General features: G+C 38.2%; 1 protein-coding gene across 1 annotated transcript in view; it reads left to right on the top strand.

Annotated features, from left to right (window-relative positions):
- The first annotated feature begins 15,057 nt into the window (after positions 1–15,057).
- kif21a (kinesin family member 21A) overlaps positions 15,058–25,591 on the top strand; it is a 226,819-nt gene continuing 216,285 nt past the window's right edge. The window contains 1 exon segment of the mRNA XM_051935118.1: positions 15,058–15,491. Coding sequence (XP_051791078.1) covers positions 15,448–15,491 — 44 coding nt within the window. The 5' untranslated portion in view covers positions 15,058–15,447.

Genomic DNA, 25,591 nt, shown 5'->3' with positions numbered 1-25,591 from the left:
AGCACTTCTCAGTTTCACACAAACATCCTGCTTATGATGACTCACCTTGTGATAATATTCCCAAAATGCCTGACAAGTCCACTCTGCATGGCTGGCCTATGCAAATTTGCAGTCTTAAACATGACAGGAAAAATGCTGATCTTGCAGTAAGCCAAATGTACTTTTTAAAGCACATTATTGAAATTGCCTCACAGGTAGATACTACAACGATATGTGCATCTCGGACTATAGTGGCTCGTGGCCTTCTCTGATAGACACCTAGATTAGTGCTGCATACTTAAAGCTTGAGAAGCCTTGGTTCAGATCCTGACTATCTATTTGGAGTTTGCATGTTCTTTCCATGTGCATATGGGTTCTCCTCTGGATTCCCTGGTTTTCCTCTCACATCCCAGAGTGGTGGACTAACTCTAAATAAGCAAGATGTGAGTGTCGTATGAAATACTATAGATAAATCCTGATCTCTAATAAATGCCTTTATGAACTGGTACTGCTATGGTTCCCATGAGGCAAGAAATCCTTGCCCAACAGTTCAGAAATCTCAAGCTCACCGGCAGCACTGCAGATACTCCTACTGCCTCAATTACTTTAAAAGACACTGATAGTCTTTGATCCTTCTCTAAAAGCTTTTTGCCATCATTCATTAGTCCAGGTACCAGGAGCTACACTGGTTTTCTGCTTCACAGAGGACTTTTATTTTCTTCATGCACACTTACTTTCAGCTTGCTTCAGATTTTTAACTGCTGTAAAAACTATGCAGTTTTTTTTTTAATATCTCGAGGGGTTGTTGTGTACCTTCAACAGTGTCTTTGTCTTAAGGCCAGGTGCCATGATAAACATCTGTAAAAAGATTGTGTATTTTTCTTCTGTCTTGTTGAAAAGTCTATACTCATTCTTCCTGAGACACGTTTTAAAGGATTTTTAATTTTGAAATGGGAAGTTTGACCATGAGAGGACCGAAACTGATTTGTGTCCTAAACTTCTATATTTTACAGCACTACTGTAACAAGTACTGTGATTGGACTCCAGCTTGCCACAGACAGGGTTGTTCCATGAATCACTAAAGTACAACCTCCCCAGTCCTTGCCCAAATTCAACTACAAAGCCATACCATACATGAAGCCTCCTCTAGTACAACTTTAGGGGTCCTCTCAAGTGGACTATTATAAGTGCCTCCTGTTGAGGAATACATTGGGGAATGTGAACATTGACTCTGTGTGTGTGTGTGTGTGTGTGTGTGTGTGAACTTGCCACTGGCATATCACCCACTACATTACAGACCCCATACTGACTACCAGACTGGCTTCTCCTGTCAACAAATGACATAATCAGCCCTGGGAGTACAATTTTAATCCATAATTGTTTTCAGAAAATAAGCACTTTGACAACTCTGCACTTGCACTGTGTATTACAGACAGCTGCCACATTAACTACCACTGACCACCAGGTTTTTTAACAGTTCCACATTCATCATGGAAGTGATTTAATTCCTGTCTTTGCAGAAACTTTTTTGGCAGTTATCTTTTTCTTATTACCATAGTTGTGGTTGTTTAATAATTAAAAAATAATCTCCTTATGCAGCATATTCTTTATTATTGCATTTTCCTACTGTTTAGGGTCACAGTGGCAACATTCTGAGCTGGTACAAATCAGTACCAGATCTTATGTGTTTTAATTTGTTTCCCCTCTTTCTTCTGACCTCTGACCCCAAACTGGTTAATGTGGTTTGAAACAGTCCTGGATGGATGTATTACGAAACTAAACAGCCTTCATTCAAACTTTCTTGCACTTTTATTGTTCTTCTTCAAGGTTTTGCTTTTTTCTACTTTTAAAACACATCGTAATTATAGAGACTAAACACATTACTTATAATGTGCAGTTAAAAGGGTGTGTTTGGATAACATAAGATTCATGCCCCACCTTTCCCTTCAGTGATTTTTTAAAATATTACTATACATTATATCAAGCACAGTCATGTTCTACAGATGTTAATCAAGTAAAAATATTTGCATGCAATAGGAGACTTTAAATTTACAGATAAATGGTCCAGTCTTTATGACAGTTGAAATAGTTTTCAACTTGTTATGTGCATTTTGCCTTTTTAAAAATGATACTGCTTTAAACAATCTGAATTAATATCAAACATTAGAATTTAGACTCACATCATTTCATATTCACAAAGTGATTTCAATTACATTAACATTATAGATGTAAACGTTTTTAATTTTTGTTAAGGATCTTTTAGTTTATAGCAAAATAGCTAATTATGGGAGAATAATAAATTAAACATTTGTTAAATGGATAAATGTGTGAACAGTATGGTGCAGTAAGTAGCAGGACTGTCTCAAAGCATGTGGCTGCATGTTCAGCTCGGGAATGAGTGCTTTATTTGTAAAGCTTGTAGTTTTTGTCTGTTTTTGTTTCTCAAAATTTCCGTGATATTTTTAATGTGCCATTTTGGCTTTTGGGTGTGCCCTGCCATGGTCTCATATCCTGTGCAGTATTGATTCCTGTCTGGTTATGTTCAGGCCAGCACCCTGAAATCAATGGAGCAGTTATGGAAATGGATGGATATAGTTTACAAATGTACTGTACAATCTTTTTCAGTTTCAAAGTGGCAAATGCAAAATGCCTACATTTCTTTGCTCTCATTTTTTAAAAGAATTCATGAAATGGTTAGAATTTATTCCACAGGAGGAATGGAAAACACTCATCTGTGAATAGATACATTTTTAGTGTTCTTTAAAAATGTAAAGTAAACCAAAATAATCAGCTTACATACATAGCACAGTTTTGTATATAAAATATCCATCCATCTTCTGAACTTGCTTATTCCATTGCAAAATTTCATACAATAGAGACGATTCCAGAAGTATATGAAGGAAGACAGGAAACAATTTAGGGTGATGTGTCAGTCTGTTCTCTGGCAGTTTCGCTTACATACTCATACCAAACTACTTTATAGCTCTCAGTCAACTGCAATATCCAGAAACTGCACACTTGTACATGGAGAAGAATTGCAAACTCTATGTGGAAAATTGGTGACCAGGCTGGGATTTGAACCCAGGTCACTAAAGCTGCATTTCTCACCACTGCATAACCATACTACCTGATACAGTATATACGTATTGTATCCCAAACTTAATTTGCTTGACATGCTATGCTTGATTAGGTACACAATGGGTATGATTACATAAACAACTAAACCAAGTTTTTTAGTGTACAGAAAAAACTACAGGTTTACGTGTGGATATTGGTAAATGATAAAGTACTTACTGATTTAAATTTGCATTAATGTCAATGCTGTTTATTTTACTTGTGTGGAACATTTGTTAAATCTTCCACTTTTATTTGTATTGTGGCCTGCAGAGGGCACTCCTGATGCCCAAAGCTGACACAGACAGACACAGGACACAAGTTCAGGGCACATGTTTTCATTTTTTTCCTTCCCGTTTCCCTCGTGTACAGCACAGTTCCAATACAAGCACCCAACAGTTTCTTTTCTTTCTCCATCCGCCTCCACTCCTCCTGGCAAGCTTCATCCTCTTCCACCCGACTCTGGCTCCCTGGACTAGTGGCTTCTGGCTCCTTTTATAAGGCACCTGGCCGAAGTGCTGCAATTAAGGGCTCAGCAGCAGCTGCAGTACCCCCTGGTGGCACCCATGGAACCCAACAGGATGGCACCAAACTCCAGCTCCCATGTAGCCCTGCAGGAGTTTGGGGCACTGCTGCAACCCAGGGAGGCTGCCACCTAGCGCTCCGGGGGAGGTACTGCTCTGGAAATGCAATGCTCCCTCCCCTGATCCTTCCAGAGTAGAGGCTATGCAAAGGCCCCGGCTGTATGTTGATTTTTATAAGAATTAAAATATCTTAAGCTAAAACTTAAACCTAAAATGTATACCACTGGTTTTAGAATGGACTCCTATTTTTGATATATAGATCATACAAAAGACACAAAAGTCTTCACATCTTTGCATACTTTTCACATTTTGCTGCCTAAAGATGAAAATCAGATTGGGTTAAAGTAAAAGATTGTGCCATTAATCAACACAATATTACTTTGATTTTCAACATAAAAGCGCATCTACAGTACTTACATTTTCAAAAAGTAAAAATTGATTTTATAATTCTTAACTCCTTTAGTAAGTAATTTGTAGCTGACCATTTCTCATGAACAGTATTCATGTTTCCTTTTGGTTAAGTGTCTACCAACGTTCATACCCAAATGATGGAGTTTTTGCCCATTCTCTTTTCCAGAACAGCTAAAGCTCAATCATATTGGCTAATGTTGATCTATGGACTGCTGCCTTCATGTCATGGATTTTTTGTTGGCTTAAGATGTGTGCTTTGACTAAGCCACTCAAAGACATTTCTTCACTGTACTTATCTAGGCCACTGTTAATCTTGCATAATGATATTTTGACCCAGCTAAATTTAGAGCCAAATTTAAATCTTTGTAAATCAGTGTAAAGTCTTGAAAGCACTTGTCCCACAACACACTGAGCACACACTGTGACCATAAGATGCTGGACTGTTGCAGGAAGAGACTTTAGCTACATCGACCAGTCTCTGCAGTGATCTGCTTGCCAATATCAAAGAAGCTCTTTTGGGCTATACATTTACTGTAAAACAAACCAAAGGTACATTATTTTCAAACTGGAGTCATGCCAGAGCTACAAGTGTGCATTTTCATACAATATGAACATCTACCTGATTTTTTTCTACACCATAATTTTAATAGTTCTTATGCACTTTATTAGGTACACTTTGCTAGTACCAGGTTGAACCCCCTGTTGCCCTCAGAACTGCTGTAATTCTTCATGGTATGGATTCAACAAGGTGCTGGAAACATTCCTCAGTGGTTTTGGTCCAAATTGACATGATAGCATCACTCAATTCCTGCAGATATATTGGCTGCACATCTATGATGTGAATCTCTTATTCCACCACATCCGAAGGTGCTCTATTGGATTCAGATCTTGTGACTGTGGAGGTCATTTGAGTACTGAGAACTCATGTTCCAGAAACCAGTTTGAGACGATCTGAGCTTTGTGACATGGCATGTTATCCTGCTGGAAGTAGCCATCAGAAGATGGGTACACTGTGGTCATAAAGGGATGGGCATAGTCAGCAAAAATTCTCCGGTAGGCTGTGGCATTTAAACAATGCTCAGTTGGTACTAAGGGGCCCAAAGTGTGCCAAGAAAATATTCCTGACACCATTACACCACCACCACCAGCCTGAACCATTGATACAAGAGGGATGCATTTTTTCATGATGTTGACACCAAATTCTGACCCTACCACTCCGAATATTGCAGCAGAAATTGAAACTCATCAAACCAGGCAATGCTTTTTCAGTCTTCTGTTGTCAAATTTTGGTGAGGCTGTGCAAATTGCAGCCTCAGTTGCCTGTACTTAGCTAACAGGTGTGGCACCCTTGTGGTCTCCTAGTGCTGTAGCCCATCTGCTTCAAGGTTCAACATGTTGTGCATTCAGATATGCTCTTCTGCATACCTTGGTTGTAATGTAATTTTTTTTTGTAATCAATTTTTTATTGATGTTAAAAACAAATAACAAGGCAACCAAAAAGGAAAAGATATTTTCATATAAAGATTTTGAAGAAAAGCGCTTCCCCTCTTGTAAATAAACATGTTCTGTGCTGGAACTCGTGGTTCTGCCTATCTGTGTCAGGTTGGGCTGGCTGGAGCACCTGTGGTGGTTCACACATGCTATTTCTACCTTATTGAAAGATAATAAATCAGCAACACGCGATGGCTTGCAAGTGAAAGAGAGCGACCTTACATTCCAGGAAAAGACAGTTAGATTAGCCATCAGGGAGAAGAAGGAATAATTATCAGCAAAGGAGATTTGTAATGAAACATAGTAAATAGTACCAAACATGTCTGTCCCATTGCCCAGCCAGCAACCGTATATAATGTAGACAATAGCTCCGAAATCCCACCCCCAAACACCCTTAGCATGAATTTAGCAGAAACACCACAAAAAACTGAACCAAGGTCTCTTAAACAAAAAAACAGAAAGTAACCAATATGTTGAATGGGCATACAGGGAGAAAACACGGTGAAAATAATCCCACCTCAACTCCCCACATCCACATCACATAGACTAACATAAGGACATTTTGAGACAGTATATCTGAAGTTAACAGACAGATAATATACAAGGGTGGAGCATGAGAAACCCCCAGCACATGGTGCACTGTTGCTGGAGTGTAGTAGGCCCATGTTCTGATCCCTTCCACACCCTGCGACTCTCTAACCATGACAAATGAGTTTTAAAGCCTTCAATGAAAACACAGAGTTATTTGTCAATATACATACTGTATATACACATGATATATAAACAATTAGAATACAGTCAATGTAGTTAGCCATTACAGATCAATGTGTATGGAAATGCTTAAATGGAACTGGAATAGTGTACATACAGTATAGCAGTCAAAGCGCTCAAGTACTGGTGTAAGAATATAAATCCAGGGCATAGGACGGAGTGGTGGCTCTGAGGCTAAGGAGCTGCGCTGGTATCCCGAAGGTTGCCGGTTTGAATCCCCGTCACTGCCAAAAAAGGCCACTGCTCTGCTGGGCCCTTGAGCAAGGCCCTTAACCTGTAATTGCTCCAGGGGCGCTGTACAATGGCTGACCCTGCACTTTGACCCCAAGGGGTATGTGAAAACTACCAAATTCCTAATACAAGAAATTGTATAAGGCGAAATAAAGAACAAAAAAAAAAAAAAAATTAAGCGCTTGCTGAGGGTCACTGTACATCTGCTATCCTCCTGGAAAGGAGATACAAAGCTTCACTGGATAAATCAGGAAAATGGAGAGACCGAGCTGTCGAACCCTGTTGATCACTGGAGAAATGGCCTAGCATGCTTGTGCTGTGTGGGTTGAATAATCACTGTAGAATTATATATTCCAATCTTCATAGGTTATATTTTGATTACTACATGCCTCCTTCAGGATGGTAGCTCTGTCAGAATAATGGATCGGCTTCATTATAACTGGATGTGAACGCGTAGTGTCACTGTCTCTTGAACATATTCTATGAGCCCCCATCCCTTCAGGTCTAAAATTTGGGATAGACAGGAGCCATACAGGCCATTGCTTTTCCAGGAAATCAAAAATATCCCCTTTCTTCACATTTTCCAGGAGTCCAATAATTCTAATGTTGCCTTTCCTAGCTCTGTCTTCTTGTTTGGAGAGTTTGTTGGGAGAGTGGATGGGAGACATGAGCATCATCAGTGCCATACCTGTGTCAGACCTATGCAAAATTCAAATGCTTTCAAGTACATATGATATTCTGCACTGAAATATATCACTAGACTATACTCAGGCAGAACTGGGTAGGTAGTCTGACTAGGCGATTTGGACTCTTGGCTTTGACTTTTCCTGAAGTATTTTTTATCTGCCTTAAGTTTATTTTCCTCTAAGATCTACATAAACTTAATTTTTTTCTCTATTCTGTTGCCAGGAGATCGTGGCTTACCTTGCTGTACATTATCTTACTCTGCATTTCATTAGAATGTATTTAAAATACCTGCATTAGTTGCCTAAAAAACCTGAAGGATTTAGCAATTTCCAAAAATATTCCTTAATGCATATATTTATTTACCCTAGACCAGGGGTAGGCAACGTCGGTCCTGGAGTGCCACAGTATGTGCAGGTTTTTGTTCCAACCCAGTTCCTTAACGAGAACTCAATTATTGCTGATGAAGCACATATTGCTTAAGTGACATTTTAATGCTTCATTTTAGTGGTCTCGCTTGTTAAGGTTCTCCAACCTTAATTGCTTATTTCAATCTTAAACTGCTGCATTCAGTATTTTAATTGCTCCTTATTAGCAATAAGATGTAAAAGACAAAGCAGCCAGCAGTTCTCCAGCTAGCTTTTTTCCAATTACATCTGTGTGTGTTCATCATGCACGGTTTGATTTAATAAAACACTTAATAGAAAAATGTGACAGACTGAAAATGATCTGTTTTAGGCTTCAAATCATTTGGATGATATCCTTGGAAAGGAAAAAAATCTACGATATAAAAGCCTTACATTGCACAGACTAACAAGCCATAAAATTAAATAAGGTCTGAGATTGGCAATGATTGGTTTCTAATTAAGCAATTGGGTTGAATGAAAACCTGTAGCCACTGCAGCTCACCAGGACCGACATTGCCTACCCCTGTTTTACATCTTATTGCTAATAAGGAGCAATTAAAACACTGAATGCAGCAGTTTAAGATTGAAATAAGCAATTAAGGTTGGAGAACCTTAACAAGCGAGGCCACTCAAATGAAGCATTAAAATGTCACTTAAGCAATATGTGCTTCATCAGCAATAATTGAGTTCTCGTTAAGGAACTGGGTTGGAACAAAAACCTGCACATACTGTGGCACTCCAGGACCGACGTTGCCTACCCCTGCCCTAGACTATATATACTGCCTCATGTCTTTTTTTAATGTATTACATATGTAAATATGTAGAGTATTCTGAGTCCCTTCAGTGAAAAGAATATTACACAAGAACACATTTATAATCTTCCCAGAGCCAGATTTGTGGCAGACTAGAGTAGGCTGAGTCCTGTTTATCTCCATACTTGGCACTATTTTGTTTTCCCCTTGACTTTCTCAAGTCTCATTGCCCCTTTCAGCTAACCCTCTATACAGGCCATAATTGTTAATTAATTTTGAAACTGGCAAATGGTAATTTTCCCCAACCTCACAGGTATCTAAAAGTTATCTATAAAGTACTTAAGACACTGTTTTTTTTCAGTGGAGCCAAACATGGCTGTAATAGACCTTGGGATATCCGAAGACACCAAAAATCTCTATAGCCTTCCTTTTGGAGTTTTTCATTTTTTTGTCTTGTTACTTGTCTGATGTATCTTTTACCTTTGACTAAAGAAAAGAAACAGCTTAACTCTTCCTTCACAAGTATCCAAATCAACTGAGCCACTGACAGTGGTCAGATAGGAGATTACTTTTTGCCTTTTTAAGACAGTACCTGAGTTAATTTGGATTCAGTCTGACAAAGACTGTCAAATCACAGGTTTTTTAACATTCATTTATTTAAGATTCAGTAGGTAGCAGCATCTGAAGTAAGTAGAAGAAACCAAGTATGCTGTGAATCCCACTGTCCTTATTCTTTATCTGCATTAAATCTCAGCTCCATATGTCATGTCTGCCTGTGATTTGACTAAAAATAGATTATTGTTTCTATTGTGTCTTTAACATGCCATCACTGTTTTGTTTTTTGTAGGGCACAGCATGCGCTGGTGTATGCTCCAATTAATGCATTACAATTACATCACAATTACAATATGCATTGATGAACAGAAATATTTACAGCAAGAATGATCCAAAACATGCTGTATGTCTCACCAGAAATGGGTAGTTGCCAGTTTCGGGGTTAAAAATAGGAGAGCAGTCACAAGGTCCATTTTCAGGGTGTATTTCAGTGTCTCCTGTTATTTAGCCTGAAAGCTGAGAAAGCATGTTGAGATTCAGTATATTCTGGATGAAACAACTTTAATACGTAGCAGGTTCTGAACTAAAAGACTGGCCCTCTGTTTAAACAGCTAAACAGACTCAGCCTTATGCCCTTTTGTGGCCTTAATACCAGAAATGCTGAATGCTGGAAAATCCGTACACTTTTCCAAGTGTGTCTGCACTTGCTCCACTCTGGAAGAGAAAACAGACCTGTGCCAGATATACAGTTCTGAAGCACTGTTGGACAATTGGAAAGTTAGCCAGTTGCTCTGTTTGCTGTATGATGTGCAAGTCAGCAAAAAAGAGCTTTTCAGTTATCTAGCCCTTCAAAAATATATAACCAGGAGGCTAAAGTGTGAAAAACCAAGGCATGGCATTGTCAAGAGGTCACTGACCTTGTGAGGTAATCACTGACTCTTAAAATAACACCATGGTAGGGTATAAATTGGTGTCCCCTAGTGGAAGGAAGTGATGCACATAGAAAAAAAGAAAATGGTGAAAGAGAGAATCAGATGAAAAGAACATCTCTGCTCCCAAACTCTTAAAATGTAGGATATATTAATAAAAAAGCATGTTTAATTATAAACAAATTATCAATTATGAGAAAGAATGTGAATACAACCAATTTTTTGCTTTCACCCACTTTTCCCTTTATATATTGCATACTTTAAAATACCCCATACAGTTAGAATATATGATACACAATCTGATGATTTAAAGCTACTTATTCAAAAGTTAAAACATAAAACTTGTTTAGTAAAGAATTATGACATGATATTATGTAATGGTAAATTTTCAAATTTTGCCTGGTTTGTTTTATTGTTATTATTTTTCCTATTAAATACTAATCAGAAAGGGATCTAGTTAAAACTAATTTTAATCCCAAATGAACCTTGCCTAGAAAACTGAATGATTACAGTGGCACAACTATAAGTGGTGCCTCATAATTCCAGCGACTTTGGCCCAATTGCCAGTCCAATCACTTTCTCTGTAGTCTGCATATTCCCTCTGTATTACTGGGGACAGTCAGTAGCATCCCTGAGGAAAATAAACTTCTGGGGGTGTCCATATTCATTTATAACAGACATAGTTAAAAGACAGTGTCAGTCATGGTCCTGTTGACCTAGGCCAACTGGCCAAGAACCCCTGCTAGGCATTCTGCAGTATTACACAGGTTTGTGCTGAGCAGTCTAATAAGATGAAAAGATCATTTCTTTCTTGCATTCTAAGGCTCCTACTACCTCTGATGTATTTTCCATGGGTAGAATAACAGCTTAGAGGTACAGCAATGGTACCAGGTGCTACAGCAGGAAACCAAAAAAAGAAATAGAGGAGGGTTACTTCCTAATTATTGTACTGAGTGCAGGAAAGAGGGAATGTAACCATCACAACAGTCTCATAGGGATCTGTGTCAGAATAACTGTTTTTTGTAATTTATATGTAAAAATATATATTCTTATATGGAACAAAACAGATAAATCTTATGCCCAAACTCTATTATGCACAAGCAAGACACATCTGTACTTATAACACTACTAAAACATAAAAAAGCACTAGAAACTGCAAAGTAAAAAATAAAGGTCATTGTGTTTTTCTTCTATCACATTACAGTCATAGGTGTTATTTATTTATGTTTAAATTGCACATGTCAACCTGGATTCCTTTACTTTTGTTAGATTTGACTTAACACTGAAGCTGTGAGTTTTCTCCTTTATTTTTATCTTCTTTCCTTCAATATTATGTAGGTCAAGTGTTACTAATCTTTATGTCCTAGAATGTTAGGAAAAGATGATAATTACTGGTACTGCACTGCTGTTGTCAACATATGAAGAGATGTACGGTTTACTAAAACCAATGTAATATTTGTAGTATGTGTCATTCAAAGGCTTTTTGGTCATTTGTATATGGGAAAGGATGACTTCAGTCATTTATGTTAGGCATTTTAATATCTCTTAATATCTTTATATCTATATATATATATATATATATATATTAGTCTGCACTGTTTGCATTGGAATTTTTTAGAAACTTGCCAAATATACTGTAAATGTTATAGGTCAGTAGTAGAGTTACCACAATTAATATTTCAAAAAAGATAAGAACATGCCGCAAGCTGTCTGGGTCGAAGTGAGATGTCCATCTGGGATAGCATTTTAATGTTGCATGTTGGAACGTGTTTTAAACAGAGGCAACTGATTCCTCTGCTACAGTGTAATGGCAGTAACAGTAGTCATCATGTTTAATGTTCTACCTAAAAGCAAGTTCAATGCATGTGATTTCTTTAATTTCTGATTCTGTTATTCTTTTTATGTCCACATATGCAATGCACCTTTTTTTTAAAGTTAACAGTAAATATCAACATTGTCCTTGGTTACCCTTTCGTGTAATATTCTCCTGAGTACTATCTTCACCAGACTGCCTTCTTTCTGAATGCATCTGAGCCTTTCTTCACTAAAATAGAATTCAAATACCATCTCTCATCATTAGAAGACATTTTAGTTCATCTTATGGCTTTGTGCTTGACTTTCTTCAGGTTTTCCTAGTTCTCCTCAGAGATGCTCATTCTTTCCTTAAGGCTCATGTGTGTAAATAGTATAATGCTCTACATTAGTGTATCACATCTTTCTCTTGTCCATCCTTCCCTTATTAAACCTGTTCAGTACAATTCATGGTTGCAGTGTTTGAAGCCTGTCTTACTAGATGTAGACAGAAGGCAAGAAACTGTCATGGATGTGATAGTAGTACATCACCAAATCCTATTTCATTGTCAGCCTTCCTCTTTTATTCACTTCTGCCTCCACAGCCCCATAATCAATTCTGATAATATCAGTAATAAAAATGGTGAAAGAGGACATTTGCATTGTCCTAACCATTACTATCCGTTGTTCATATACTGCATAGGAGCAAATCTTCACACAATTATGTCCTTTCCTGTGTTATTTAGTGCAATATTTATATTATTTTGTTTCATATTACTTTGCAAAATCTTTTTTTAAACAACACAATGAATGAAGAGTAGTATTTATTTTACTCAAGTGATCCATGTTTTTTATTCTTAATTAAACAGACTAGGTACATTTCTAATGACTCATTCTCTTAAGGTATCTTCCAAACAGTGCTTTTCATTTAAATTATTTTGTAGTACAACCCAGTGTTAAAACTAATAGTTGTTTGGCTTTAGGCAAAGTACCCTACCTAAACCTACTGTAAAGCAGATATACTTGTACTGTATGCATTTTGGATGTTAACACCTTACTTAGTTTCCAAACTTTGATATTTTTGCAAGTGTGATGCAGGGAAGATTTTACAAGAATATTTTATTCACTTTTAATAAAAGCAGAGTTCACAAAGAAACCTGTGTAATACTGCAGAATGCCTAGCAGGGGTTCTTGGCCAGTTGGCCTAGGTCAACAGGACCATGACTGACACTGTCTTTTAACTATGTCTGTTATAAATGAATATGGACACCCCCAGAAGTTTATTTTCCTCAGGGATGCTACTGACTGAAGTTATGTTCCTCTTCTCTGTTGTCAACTGGCTATAGATCAGTGATGATGTTAATAGACAGATATTTCTGTTTTACTGTGTTTAAACTAATCTGTATTTTCTGTATGTGCATATTGTAATTGGCAATGTTTGTAGGTGTTATACCTGTGAACTTGTTACAGTACTCTGAGCCTGTCCAAAGTGATTAGTGCTTTATTAAAAATGAATGTTCTGTACTGAACTATATCAGGACCTTTTGGCAAGTGTAAATAATAACTGTTGTATGCTTTGCTTTTCTGTACTACTTCAGTTGACCTCTTTAAAGGTCTCACAAGGTTGTTTGGCAGGATACTCAACCTCTAAACACTTTGCTTTGAATATTTTTACATACACAGAAGTTTTTTGGATTATAGCTGTTGTTTCCATTATTTTAAAAGGAATGGAGATAAGTTTCCAAATATTTATGTTTAAGATTAATTGGAAACTCCATATGTGTGTGCCAGAGGACCTGGTGATGGACTGTTTTGCTGTCATTGCCATTTCTTGTCTTGTACCAAATGCTACTCTAGCCCCCTATCTCTCTAAATGTATAGTGCCTCTGACAACATTATGACATGTTAACTTTATACCTTTTCTTGAGGACTGAATGCACATCTACATGTTTCTAGTCATCAGGCTCTACTCTTCTACAGGTAAAATTCCGGACCATTCATTTGCTTCAATTTTGTCATACATACACTTTGGGTCTGACACAAGATTCCTGCACTTTTAAATCCCTGAATACAAGCCTTCTTAGTATTTATTTCTAAGCCATTGAATTTGTTTTTTTTCCATTTGTTGGAACTTTTATAAATAGCTTATTTAGTTAATTTAAATAATGTCTGCTCTTCTTATCATCTTTGACCATCTGTCCAGTTATCTAATTTGACCTGATGAAAAGAGCATCATTTGAGAATGAACTGAAGTAAAAGGCAGCACGATGGCACAGTGGTTAGCCCCCCTGTCTCACATTCCAGTCTGTATGGAGTTTGCACCTTCTCATTTTTTTTTTTAAACTTTCAAAAGACGTGGTGACTGACACGTTGACGCCCCGTCCAATGCAATGTTGGCTCTTGTCTTGCACCAGAGGAGGTCGAGATGGTCATTAACTTGCCATACTAATCTAAATGAATGGATAAAGGAACTGTAAAGTTTTAAATTTGCATACAATTGTGAAAAAGATATAGGAGTAGATATAGGAGTAAGTGCGAGGTGGAAATAATTTCTGAGAGGGATACAAGCCAACTTTAGTGCTGCTGCTTTGCAGTAAGGAGACTGTGGAAGATTGTGGGTTCGCTTCCCGGTTCCTCCCTGTGTGGACAGCGATTTGAGTACTGAGAAAAGCGCTATATAAATGTAATGAATTATTATTATTATTATTAGTTTTACCCCCATCGGCTCGTTTTTGTCACGTCCTCCGCTGCTAGATCAACTGGTGTTGCACCGTTTTGTTAAGCAACTGTGGACATTGTGGAACTGCATCGTCTATAATGAAGAGGCTCAAGGGGCCCGCAGCTTGCAGCCCCCCACTTACCCTTGCGCTTTGTGCACGTCAGTGTCATTCCAAGGGAGCCCCACCGTTCTCTCCAAGCACTAGACACTAAGCTATCTATAACCTAAGAATGATTCATATTTTACACTGGCTTTCTAATGAATAGGACTAATTATACGATGTCTCTACGGCTTCTGGATAATTATCATTGAAGCAGGAACATGAAGATAACAGAGTTTGAACGCCTTCGTATATTTAGTAAGGCGTGGAAGTGTCGCAATGGTTTTCTAATGAATACAGCTAATTACAATTATCTCATGGCTAATTATCCATCACTTCGAGCATGACGTTTTGCCTCCTATATTTTGAAGCAGACATGTGTTTTAACAGTGGTAAGTCGCTGTCCGCAGTACGCTCCCTTCTCTTCTCGAAAGCGATCGCGCGGGCGTTGCTCGTTGTCACTCGACCTGTCTTCACAATCCACCCTCCCTGTCCACGCGCTCTAAGGGGGCGTGACTTGATGACGCATTGCGGCTCGCGCAACCTGGTGAGCTCTGGCACATTACAAACAGCAGTCCTGTCAATGTGTTGCAGACAGCCGATGATCGTGGGAGAATTTTAGGCAGAAAGCCAATGGTAAACGTTTGCTGTGGAAAGTGGGATTAGGGTGACCATGGCGTGCGTACAGCTAAAATAACACCTGAGAAAGACGCAGCAAAACTGCCTAGGTCAGTTACGTGCATTTTATTAAACATAAAGAAAATGGCTGAGAAGCGCAACTGAGCGCTTGCCTTGCGCACTTTTTGCCGGCTTGACGGAGACAGGAGTCGGCTTAGTTGCAAGGACTATCGACTGAGCAGGCTTTATCTCCATTGCTGTGGTCTGTTCTCCTCCTTTGTTTGTACAAGACTCGCGGAGCCTTTCCCAATATGTCGACTGGCCAGGACGAGAGCTCCGTAAGAGTGGCTTTGAGGTAAGACACAATATTTTTAGTTGGATTTGTAGTCACTACGCCTTTGATTTTCTTTATTTTACCTGAAGAATAAACGCCTACAGCATAAAACTACCTGCTGTGCGCTCTGAGGTATGACAGCCCCCTTCTGAATTTTAAGCAGGGGCCGGGTTACTGACGCAGCGAGGCACATTAAGACGCAGTGGAGCCAATTTCTGTAGCGACGCATAAGCTGTAAAAGTTTTTTTTGGGTCGTACAAATACTTAGCAAATGAACTAGACATGTATATATTTTATATAATCGTGCCCGATCATCTGCGTCCAGTATGAAGTTAAAGTAGCAACGAGTTCTGGTGACTACTGGAAACCTGAGATCGCCGCGTCACGTTACAGAAGAGCGACTGACGCACCCCGCTGCTGTATTGTTAGCAGCCGAGCGATTTGTCCGTAGCGTGCGATTCGTCTGTGTACCCACAGTTGAAATCGTGTAGTTAAGAGGAGCAAAGCAGCTTTTTACCCCATACTAAACCAGGACGGGAGCCTCCTAGCAGCAGGGCCTTGAGTGACGGCCGATCTATATAGGCACTTCTTTATTGGCATCTTGAGCGATTAGCTACCGGTTTATCCAGTGAATAGAGCGAGGCATCGCGCCAGTCATCTGTCATCATGGCTGCAAAGACAGACCTGTTCGCAACATTGTTACTCTTATTTAACCGTGTTTTAGATCCTAACAAAAGATCCTGTAGCAGTGAAATTACTTCTGCGTTTCTACCAAATATTGTATTATTTGAGTGTCATCAGTCAAGTAGGATACAGCATTGTCTTTACATTTCTGTTTTCAGGCCTGCACAGCTGCCAGTTTTTCGTTTAAAGTTTACTGACAAAGAATACATAGTATCCAATGTAATTCAATGTGTTTGCAAAAAACATCTCGGAAATCGTTTAGAAGGCATAGTTCTTAACCTCAAATTAGAAACAGGATAGTCAAGGATGAAGCTTACTCATGCATTCACACTGTCAATTAGCTGTAAATCACGCAGTTTCAAGTACTTAGGATACAGGATTATGATAATTATAGTTTACTTCTAACCTCTTTTTCTTTTATCTGTAATGTTAAGTGTGTAGTATGCCAGTTTTTATAATCACTTCTATCAGTTGTTCTTTAATTATTAAAATTTTGCCGTTCTGTTTTGTTACATATTGACTATTAATATCCGATATTTTAGAATATAAGCACGTCATATTTAGAACACTATTTTATTACACATACAGTACATGAAGAGGTGTTTTGTTAATCACTCTACAGTGATCAGCAGTCTCTTCATGTAACGTCTTTAGTTCTAGAGGTATATTAGAAAACAATACATCTAGTTTAGTGTTTCTTGATGAAAATACTGTATAAACTAACATTTAGCATGACTTTTCTTTTGTAGTGGTTTTTGCTTGCAGGTGAACTTGCATTCAGAAAGGAATTTTAAAAATCAGTAATTTTGTACAACTTCATAATGCACGTCTTTGTTTGGCTCAATTACACATTCTGGCTGGTGTAATTGAATTTCTCCAGTTTTTCTAATGGGATGTCTTTTATCAGAGGAATGAGACCAATTCTAATATTGGGAGAATGTACAAACTTTTCACGGAAGACCTCTTAACCAGAAATTAATCTGTAGTTGGATTGAGTTAACCATTTATACCTGAGGATACCAAAATTTTGCCCACACAACTGAAATTTCAGTTTTTGTTGATGTAACTTTGGAAATTTAAGAGAAATCCGAATAGTCCATGGGTGGACAAGCACTCAACACCTTTTTTTTTTTTTTAGTATGTTTTAGATAGAATTAATTCCTTACAATAAACAGCAGTCTGGGTGCAGTAAACCAAAGTCCCTGGTTCAACAGTGAAAATACAAATATTTGTGACCTTTTTTGTCAGTTGCTGAGCTCTTGGGCCTTGAGATGTGTCTTGTGAAAATGTCCAGAAGCTGGAGTGCTGTCAGTGAGTTGTTAATCCACTGCAACAACGAGCCAGCATCAGGATGTGTTAGCTACTTTGTTATTTTGTTGTTTACATATTGTTTACCAGAGTTTGCATTGTGGGGATGATGTGGGAATGTCTCTTTGTAGTCGAATAAGCTACTACAGGTCTCAGAAGAAATATTGGGGCATCAAGATGATTGTCCCTGTTTAATTTCAGTCACAAAAATGAAACAAATGGGGCCACTATGCGTGCCTCTGTTACAAATAACTGCAAACAGATTAATTCAAGCTGTTCTGACAACAATGCTTAAGAAATATGGAACTCCATCCTTCCCTTCAGTTGAGTCAAATCTGACTGTCTCTCTCGCAACAGTGGGCTTTAAAGCTGGAAGACTGGAAGGGGTGAATCAGTTGTCCTCACCGGGGATCTTTTGCCACTGCAGAGGAAAAAGAAGCGGAGAATATTTGTACGAGCACCCCCTTTTGTCCCAGGGTAGTATTACATGATTTAGACGAGCCGAGACGGTGATCCACAGATGCACATTTATGACACCTTGCTTCACTCTAAACTAAAAAGTTGTGTGATATTCTAGGTTCTGTACTTTTTTTTTTATGTACACATTAAGCATTATCTCACTGGATGTTTAAAGTCATTCTCATTAAGTAAAATACATTTTTTAGTACCAGCTGAGTTCTTTAACTCCTTGGGGGATGATTTTTTTTTTTCCAAAAAGTACAGTTTTATGAAAAGCAGACAAAGAAATGCAGAAATAACATAAAATGTCTGTTGCAGTGTGCTGTGATCGCCAGTTGTTGCAATGCAGCACAATCTGGTTTGCACATCTTGTCATTGCAGGTGGTGGTCCTCCTATGCCAATGTTGCCATAGGCATGTCAACTACATGAACCTCTTCAGCACCACCATCAGCTGGGGAGTACATCGTATTCATTTTCGATTACTTATCAAAATTGGAGTCCGACAAGTCAGCGTCGAATTCAGTGATAATATGCAAAATGTTGTCCATGGAATATTTTGCTTTATGCATTCGCTTCAATCTCTTGCCAGATATCCGTGCCATTTTTGCCATTGTTTCCTCCTTGCTACTCATGCATGTGCAAGGAATCTCGGTCAAACCAATGAAGCTAACTTTCCTCCTAGCAAAGAGAGTCCAACTAAAATGTAACGTTTTCAGTTGAATACCAATATCAACCCCTCCTTTTGGCAAAAGTTGACATCAGCCCTGAAAGAGTTAATGTGTTAAATGCAACCTGTATCTGTGTGTGAATATGGGTGCTCTATATAGCAAACTAGCTCATATGCCTGCATAAGCATGTGCAGAAAAATGTATTTCTCAATTATTTGTACTCACTGTACTTATTGTAAAAATGTAAAGTCTTAATCAAACTCTCATGTAAACAATAAAAGCACTGTCAGCTTGCTTTTTCATTACAACTTAAATGACCAATTCAAAGGGCATGTTTTTTTGTAGTTATTCTCCCTTTGCACCCATTTATTTGTTTAAAAAATTAAATTGTGACAGTGGGGCAGTTTTGAGACAAGACTTGGCATGGTGGCATAGTTATTGAAAGTTGTTGTTTTGTTGTCATCCAGCTGGAAAGCTATAGTGTAGTGTATATAGTTTCCTTATAAGAAGGATTTAGGAGTAATAGTGGACTCAACACTGTCAAATACCAGACAGTGTTCAGAAGCCATTAAGAAGGCTAACAGGATGTCAGGTTATATAGCACAATGTACAGACTACATGTCCAAGGAGGTTATGCTCAAGTTTTATAGCTCACTGGTTAGACCTCACCTGGAGAACGGTGTAAAGTTTTGTCTCAAGGCTACAAAAAGGACATGACAGAAATGGAAAAGGTTCCAAGAAGAGCGACTAGGTTGATCCCAGGGCTGTAGGTTAAGCAAAAGAAGATTAAGAGGTGACATGATTGAAGTGTTTTAAATTATGGAGGGAATTACTACAGTGAATTAAAACTGTTACTTTAAAATAAGTTCTTCAAGAACACGGGGACACAGTTGGAAACTTGTTAAGGGTAAATTTCACACAAACATTAGGAAGATTGTCTTTACACAGAGAACCATAGACCCATGGAATAAGTTGCCAAATTGTGTGGTAGACAGGAGCACTTCAGGGACTTTCAAAACTAGACTTGATGTTTTTATGGAAGAATTAAGTGGAATATATTGAGAAGCTTTATTGAACTGAACAGGCTCTTCTCATGTACATTATTCTAATGTTCTACTATTCAGACTGTGAACAATAAAATAAAATCGGTGCCCTGTTTAAATGTTTTAGGTTTAAAATTGCTGAGTAGTTCAAATCATGCCTTATAACTAATGCTCATTAAAACAGCACTGGTGGGTTCTGTATAGTCCTGTTTGCAAACTAACATCAACTGTGAAAATAAATAAAGATTGTTATTCCTGGCATGGACGGTTATGTACGAGTTTATGGTGTTGTGAGGCTTTATGGAGATACACTCCTTAGAGTAAATATACCCAAACACTGTTTTTTAACATATGTGAATATACCAAGATTCGATATTAATTTATATTATCTATATATTTATATACTCTTTAACTATAACATACATTATATCACATTTACATTTTGTAGTTCGTTGCATAATTTAAATAAAGATAAATACAAATTTCACATGAACAAAAAGTATACAATACATTTTTCACAGTTATTTTCCATTTGCTTTAATTGGAATGGTCTTAGCATTAAACAACAGTCAGGCAATTTAAGAGTGAGTGGGACAGAGTCAGATCAAAAATTATACTTTTATGGCACAGGAGAAGCGTTTGGGTAAAAAAAGTTCAAAGTGCAGAATAATGGGATTGGGGAAAAAACACTACATTTTGAAGGTATGATTTTCCTTTTATTACAACACTTCAAACCCCTTAATTTAGAGAACCATGTCAGTCATTACACCTCGTCCCACAATTAATCTAATAAATTTATTATAACTTTGCTTTATTTGTAAAGCAGAAATAAAAGTAGACAGATTGTGCAGACTCTGACTTGATACTGTGAGGATCACACTGTTTCGGGTGAGTCTACGGGTGCTGACAGTCTATTTTTCTGAATGATGTGATATAAACGGTACACTGCCACCGCCCATTGGATATCCCAGAACAATAAAACAATTCCACTGACTTCTTGTCTGGTCTTTTACTTCACTCGCTATTCTCACCGCTGTGCCTGTTTGGCATGAAGGCACTATACCTTCCCTTTGTCACTCAAATTTTTCTACAGAGATGCTTTGTGCGCTCACAAAAAGTGCTTTCCCTTGGCTGCTACTCAACCCTACTTCCTGTTTCTCATAGCTGCCCATGCAGCACCAAGTAAAAGTAAAGATATTATTGTAGCAAAATATGGTGCCAGAGAGTGTGGCTCATGAGGATTTCAGCACCTTTTTGTTGCACTTTTTATGACTCACTATTCCAAGACAGACTTGCCCATCCAGCCGTCAGTTTTAGACTGAAAGAAATAGGATGGTGGTGATACTAGGGATTTTTGAAAGCTGTTATATTTAGATAACAGTTGCTTGAGTACCACTAAGAATTTTGTTTGCAGTTCACGTTTGTTCTTTCGGTTTTTTGTCACTGGAGCTGTTCTCATAATAATAAAAGTATAAGAAAAAGCATGGTCAAATGTACATGAAACATCCAGAATTATTAACCTAACTGTGAATATATTTCAGTATTTACTTATTTTTGGTATATTTTAACCTTATTTTTTGGCTAATTTCACAGCCCTAGTGCTGACTCAACATAAACAGTTGATCAGCAAAAAATATAAGCCACAACATAGATCATAATCCAACAATAATAATGATAATAATAACAGCCTCAAAATGGTGCAGCATAGGAGCCACTGACATGGTAAAATTATATTATGAACACTGAAACAGGACTTCAGATACAGGTTTTTAGTGCATTGCTAAATGTTAATTCATAGAATACACATCAAAGGAGATTACGTTAAAACTTGTGTTAAAAACTCTCATCTTAATGCCTTTCACCACCACCTATAATTCGACTGATTAAACTATTCACATTCACTTCTTGTTTACAGCGATCGGTTCATAGCCTGCATTGTTGCAATGTTACTTTTCTTGGTGGTTTATTAAATTACGGATTTTTCAAATGTTCATTTTTTCCACTGTGCTTAAAACTCATTAAAAAAAAGTGTTTTTGGAGAGCAGTTCCTAGCACTATAGCGTGAACATTGAATAACACTGAGAAAACCTTGAACAACAGAGAAAACTAACACTGCAATAGTTCGTGCTATAGCACTACCAACCGCTGGCTAAAAACACTTTTTTTAATGAGTTTTAAGCACAGGGAAAAAAATGAACATTTGAAAAAATCCGTAATTTAATAAACCACCAAGAAAAGTAACATTGCAACAATGCATGCTACGAATCGATCGCTGTAAACAGAAGTGAAAACAAAATCAAGCCCAGTGCATTCTTTAACTGCCTTCCTACCTTATGCGTCCAGTTCTCTCTCTCTCGCGCTGCCTGTGAGTGCGTCTGTCTCTCTCTCTCTTTCTCTCGCGCTGCTTGTGAGTGCGTCTCTCTCTCTCTCTCTCTCTCTCTCTCTCTCGCTGCCTGTGTGTGTGCGTCTCTCTCTCTTTCTCGCGCTGCCTGTGTGTCTGCGTCTCTCTCTCGTGCTGCCTGTGTGTCTGCATCTCTCTCTTGCGTTGCCTGTGTGTCTGCTCTCTCTCTCGCTGCCTGTGTGTCTATGTCTCTCTCTCTCGCGCTGCCTGTGTATCTGCGTCTCTCTCTCGCGCTGCCTGTGTGCGCGCGTCTCTCTCTCTCGCGCTACCTGTGTGTGTGTGCGTCTCTCTCTCTCTCTCGCTGCCTCTGTGTGTGTGTATGTGTGTGTCGCGCTTTTTTCGCGACACAGGAAGAGACTGAACATGTACAAACCGAAAGGGAAACTGGCTTGTTCGTATACCGAGTGTGTGGTCGTGAACCGAGGCAAAAGTTTGGCGAACGTTTTGGTCATAAACCGATTTGTACGTGTACCGAGACGTTCGTGAACCGAGGTTCCACTGTATACCTTTCTCTTTCACCCAGTAGCACTCTTCTTTTGTGTAAAAATAAATAAATAAATAAATAAATAAATAAATAAAGGGATTTTTGACTGACCAAGTTTTTTGTCTTTTACATTCCATATTTGAAATTACAGTCATCCCTCACCTATTGCGGGGGTTACGTTCCAGAGACCCCCGCGATAGGTGAAAATCCGCGAAGTAGAGACCTATATTTATTTTATTATTTATACATATTTTAAGGCTTTATAAACCCTTCCCACACTCTTATAAACCTTTCTCACTCTCTTGTTAACCTTTCCCACACTCTTATAAACACTTCCTATGCTCTTAAACACTTTCTACATTCTTAAACACCGCAGACCAGCACTGCACACTGCACGCAGCGATCAGACGTCGATGTGTCTGCACTCGCTTTGTGAAGGGGGGGCAGCTGAACTCACGCTGAGCAGAAATGGACTTTGTGCTGCTTCTACCAAAATGCCTCCTTGTCGCTCTGCATGTTCGGAAGGAGGAGGAGGAGTGGGGGTGTGTGAGGGCTGAACGCACGTTCGCTCAAACCCCCCCTCCCTGGAGGCGCAGTACGCTCCTGCCACTTCGCATTGTCAAGGGGGTGGGGAGCTGAATGAACGCTAAGGAGAAGTGGACTTTGTGCTGCTTGTCGCTCTGCATGTCAATAATTTAAAAGCTTGTACAGCACCTATTTTCCTGTCTCACTGTCTTGTCTTGCGTGAAGTTAAAATGTTTTATAATAGTGAGATGTTACTCATATCCTTAGCCCGACATCCACATATCATATGTGTTAACAAAGTGTGTTTTATAAGTTTACATGTGTGTTTAAAGCATGTGGGATGGGTATTTTAAGGCTTAAACTATAAAATGTTTATTTATATGGTCTTTCTATATCGCAGATTTTCTCCTGTTGCTGATGGGTCTGGAACATAACTTCCGCGATAGGCGGGCAATCACTTGTATTTAAAAACCCGCGAAGTCGTGAATCCGCAAAAAGTGAACCGCGAAGTAGCGAGGGATTACTGTATTCAATAAAGGTTCAAGTACAGCAAACAATCATGTGCTTATGTACTTGAATTATTTGGGGAAAATTAGTTGCTAGATTAATTGATAAAATAGTTGATAGCATAATCTTCAAAATAATTGTTAGTGGAAGCCTTAAAATCACGTTAGTCCTTTCCCTGCAGTAATATTTACATTATATAAAACTTTAAAGAATACTCCTGCCAAAAATTACATTTTGTTTAAATGTTACTTACCCCATGTGCTTTGTGGTAATGGCTGACAAAATATTTTCATGCAGAACGAGAAAAAAAAATTGTATGACAGAACAGTCATGTTGACCAGTTCTGTCCAATAACAAACAATGTTAAAACGTCCATAGAAAAAATTTTTGAAATTCTGATGCAATTCATATTGCACAATCCACATGTCTGTTATACAGTATATTTGTATGGTCAAAATGTACAAAATATGTGCATTTTGTTGCTAAAATCTTATTAATTACTCTCTGAGAATTAAGGAATTCCATCTCACTTCCACATTCATAGGACATGATTCTCGTCTTCAGGGTTCACCTGCATATATCCTGTAATTGTATATTGACAACACATACATTTTTAGACTGTTAGTGTTTACTAGTATAGACAAATCTAGTCTCATTTTTTTCTACATCTAAACACATCATAACTGATATTCTTGTTGATGACCACAATTCATCATTTCATTATCAATTTGCAGTCTTTATACATTTTGTATAACTGTAACTGGGCACAATTTCCCTTTTAAAGGAAATAGGTAATTGAAATTATATTTTTATTGCATTTATAATATCCTAATTTTTTATCTCAGTCCTGTCCTACTTAAGGAAGCATTTTTGTTGCTGTTGATTACACTTTGTCATACAGTAATCCCTCCTCCATCGCAGGGGTTGCATTCCAGAACCCCCCGCGAAAGGTGAAAATCCGTAAAGTAGAAACCATATGTTCATATGGTTCTTTTTATATATTTTAAGCCCTTATAAACTCTCCCACACTATTATAAACATTTCCCGCACAATTATACAGCATAAACCCTTTGTATTCTCTTAGATATTAGGTAAGATTTGTTGAAATTATGTATGTAAACACAGTTTATATACAGTAAAACCTAAATATTATTTTAAAGATATCGAGCGTCTCTGATATCACATATGTTACAGCCATTACGACAGACAGGCCACCAGCAATAAATACGTACAATACAAGAAAAATTGTATACAGTAAAATGTGTGTACAGTGACACTAAACTATGTACATGTAATAAGTACTGTACGTAGATAATTATTATGGTTACTCACCAACAATGACACGACGACTTGTCCGCTAACGATGAGTTTAATTTTACTGCACAACAAAAGAGAGCGTTACAGCTCTTCTAAAGGAGCCTCTTCAGGCGTCTGTGTAGCACAGCCGTCATTCTTCTTCCATCAGTCTTCAATCCAAATCCCTAAAGCAGATTCCATCCAGACTACTGCCTTATCATGTCCACTTGCAACTCGTTTTGCACCCTGGTTAAAGGACACTGCGGCCGTAGATCTTATATGCTTTTCCTCCTTTTTAAATAAAAAGAATCGTGGACTCATTGATACCGTAATGGTGTCCTGTAGCGGTGTAGCTGTTCCCTTCCTTCAACATATCCAAAACTTTTACCTTTTCTGCAATCATTTGCATCTTCTGTTGGAGCTTGGACACGGACCCTGAAGCAGTAGCAGGAGCATGTTAATGCTGAATGAGTGAGATGAGACTTCCTGGTTAATGCAACACTCCGTCGCTGAGCCAATCAGCACACAGGAACTTTAACTGTGTGCTCTGATTAGGTAGCTTCTCAGTCATCCGCCAATAGCGTCCCTTGTATGAAATCAACTGGGCAGACCAACTGAGGAAGCATGTACCAGATGTAAAAAGACCCACTGTCCGCAGAAACCCACGAAGCAGCGAAAAATCCGCGTTATATATTTAGATATGCTTACATATAAAATCCGCGATCGCGTGAAGCCGCGAAAGTCG

Source organism: Erpetoichthys calabaricus, chromosome 1 (assembly GCF_900747795.2).
Source record: "Erpetoichthys calabaricus chromosome 1, fErpCal1.3, whole genome shotgun sequence".
NCBI lineage: Eukaryota > Metazoa > Chordata > Cladistia > Polypteriformes > Polypteridae > Erpetoichthys > Erpetoichthys calabaricus.
Note: the sequence above shows the minus strand (reverse complement) of the source record. Positions and strands in the feature narration are given on the sequence as shown.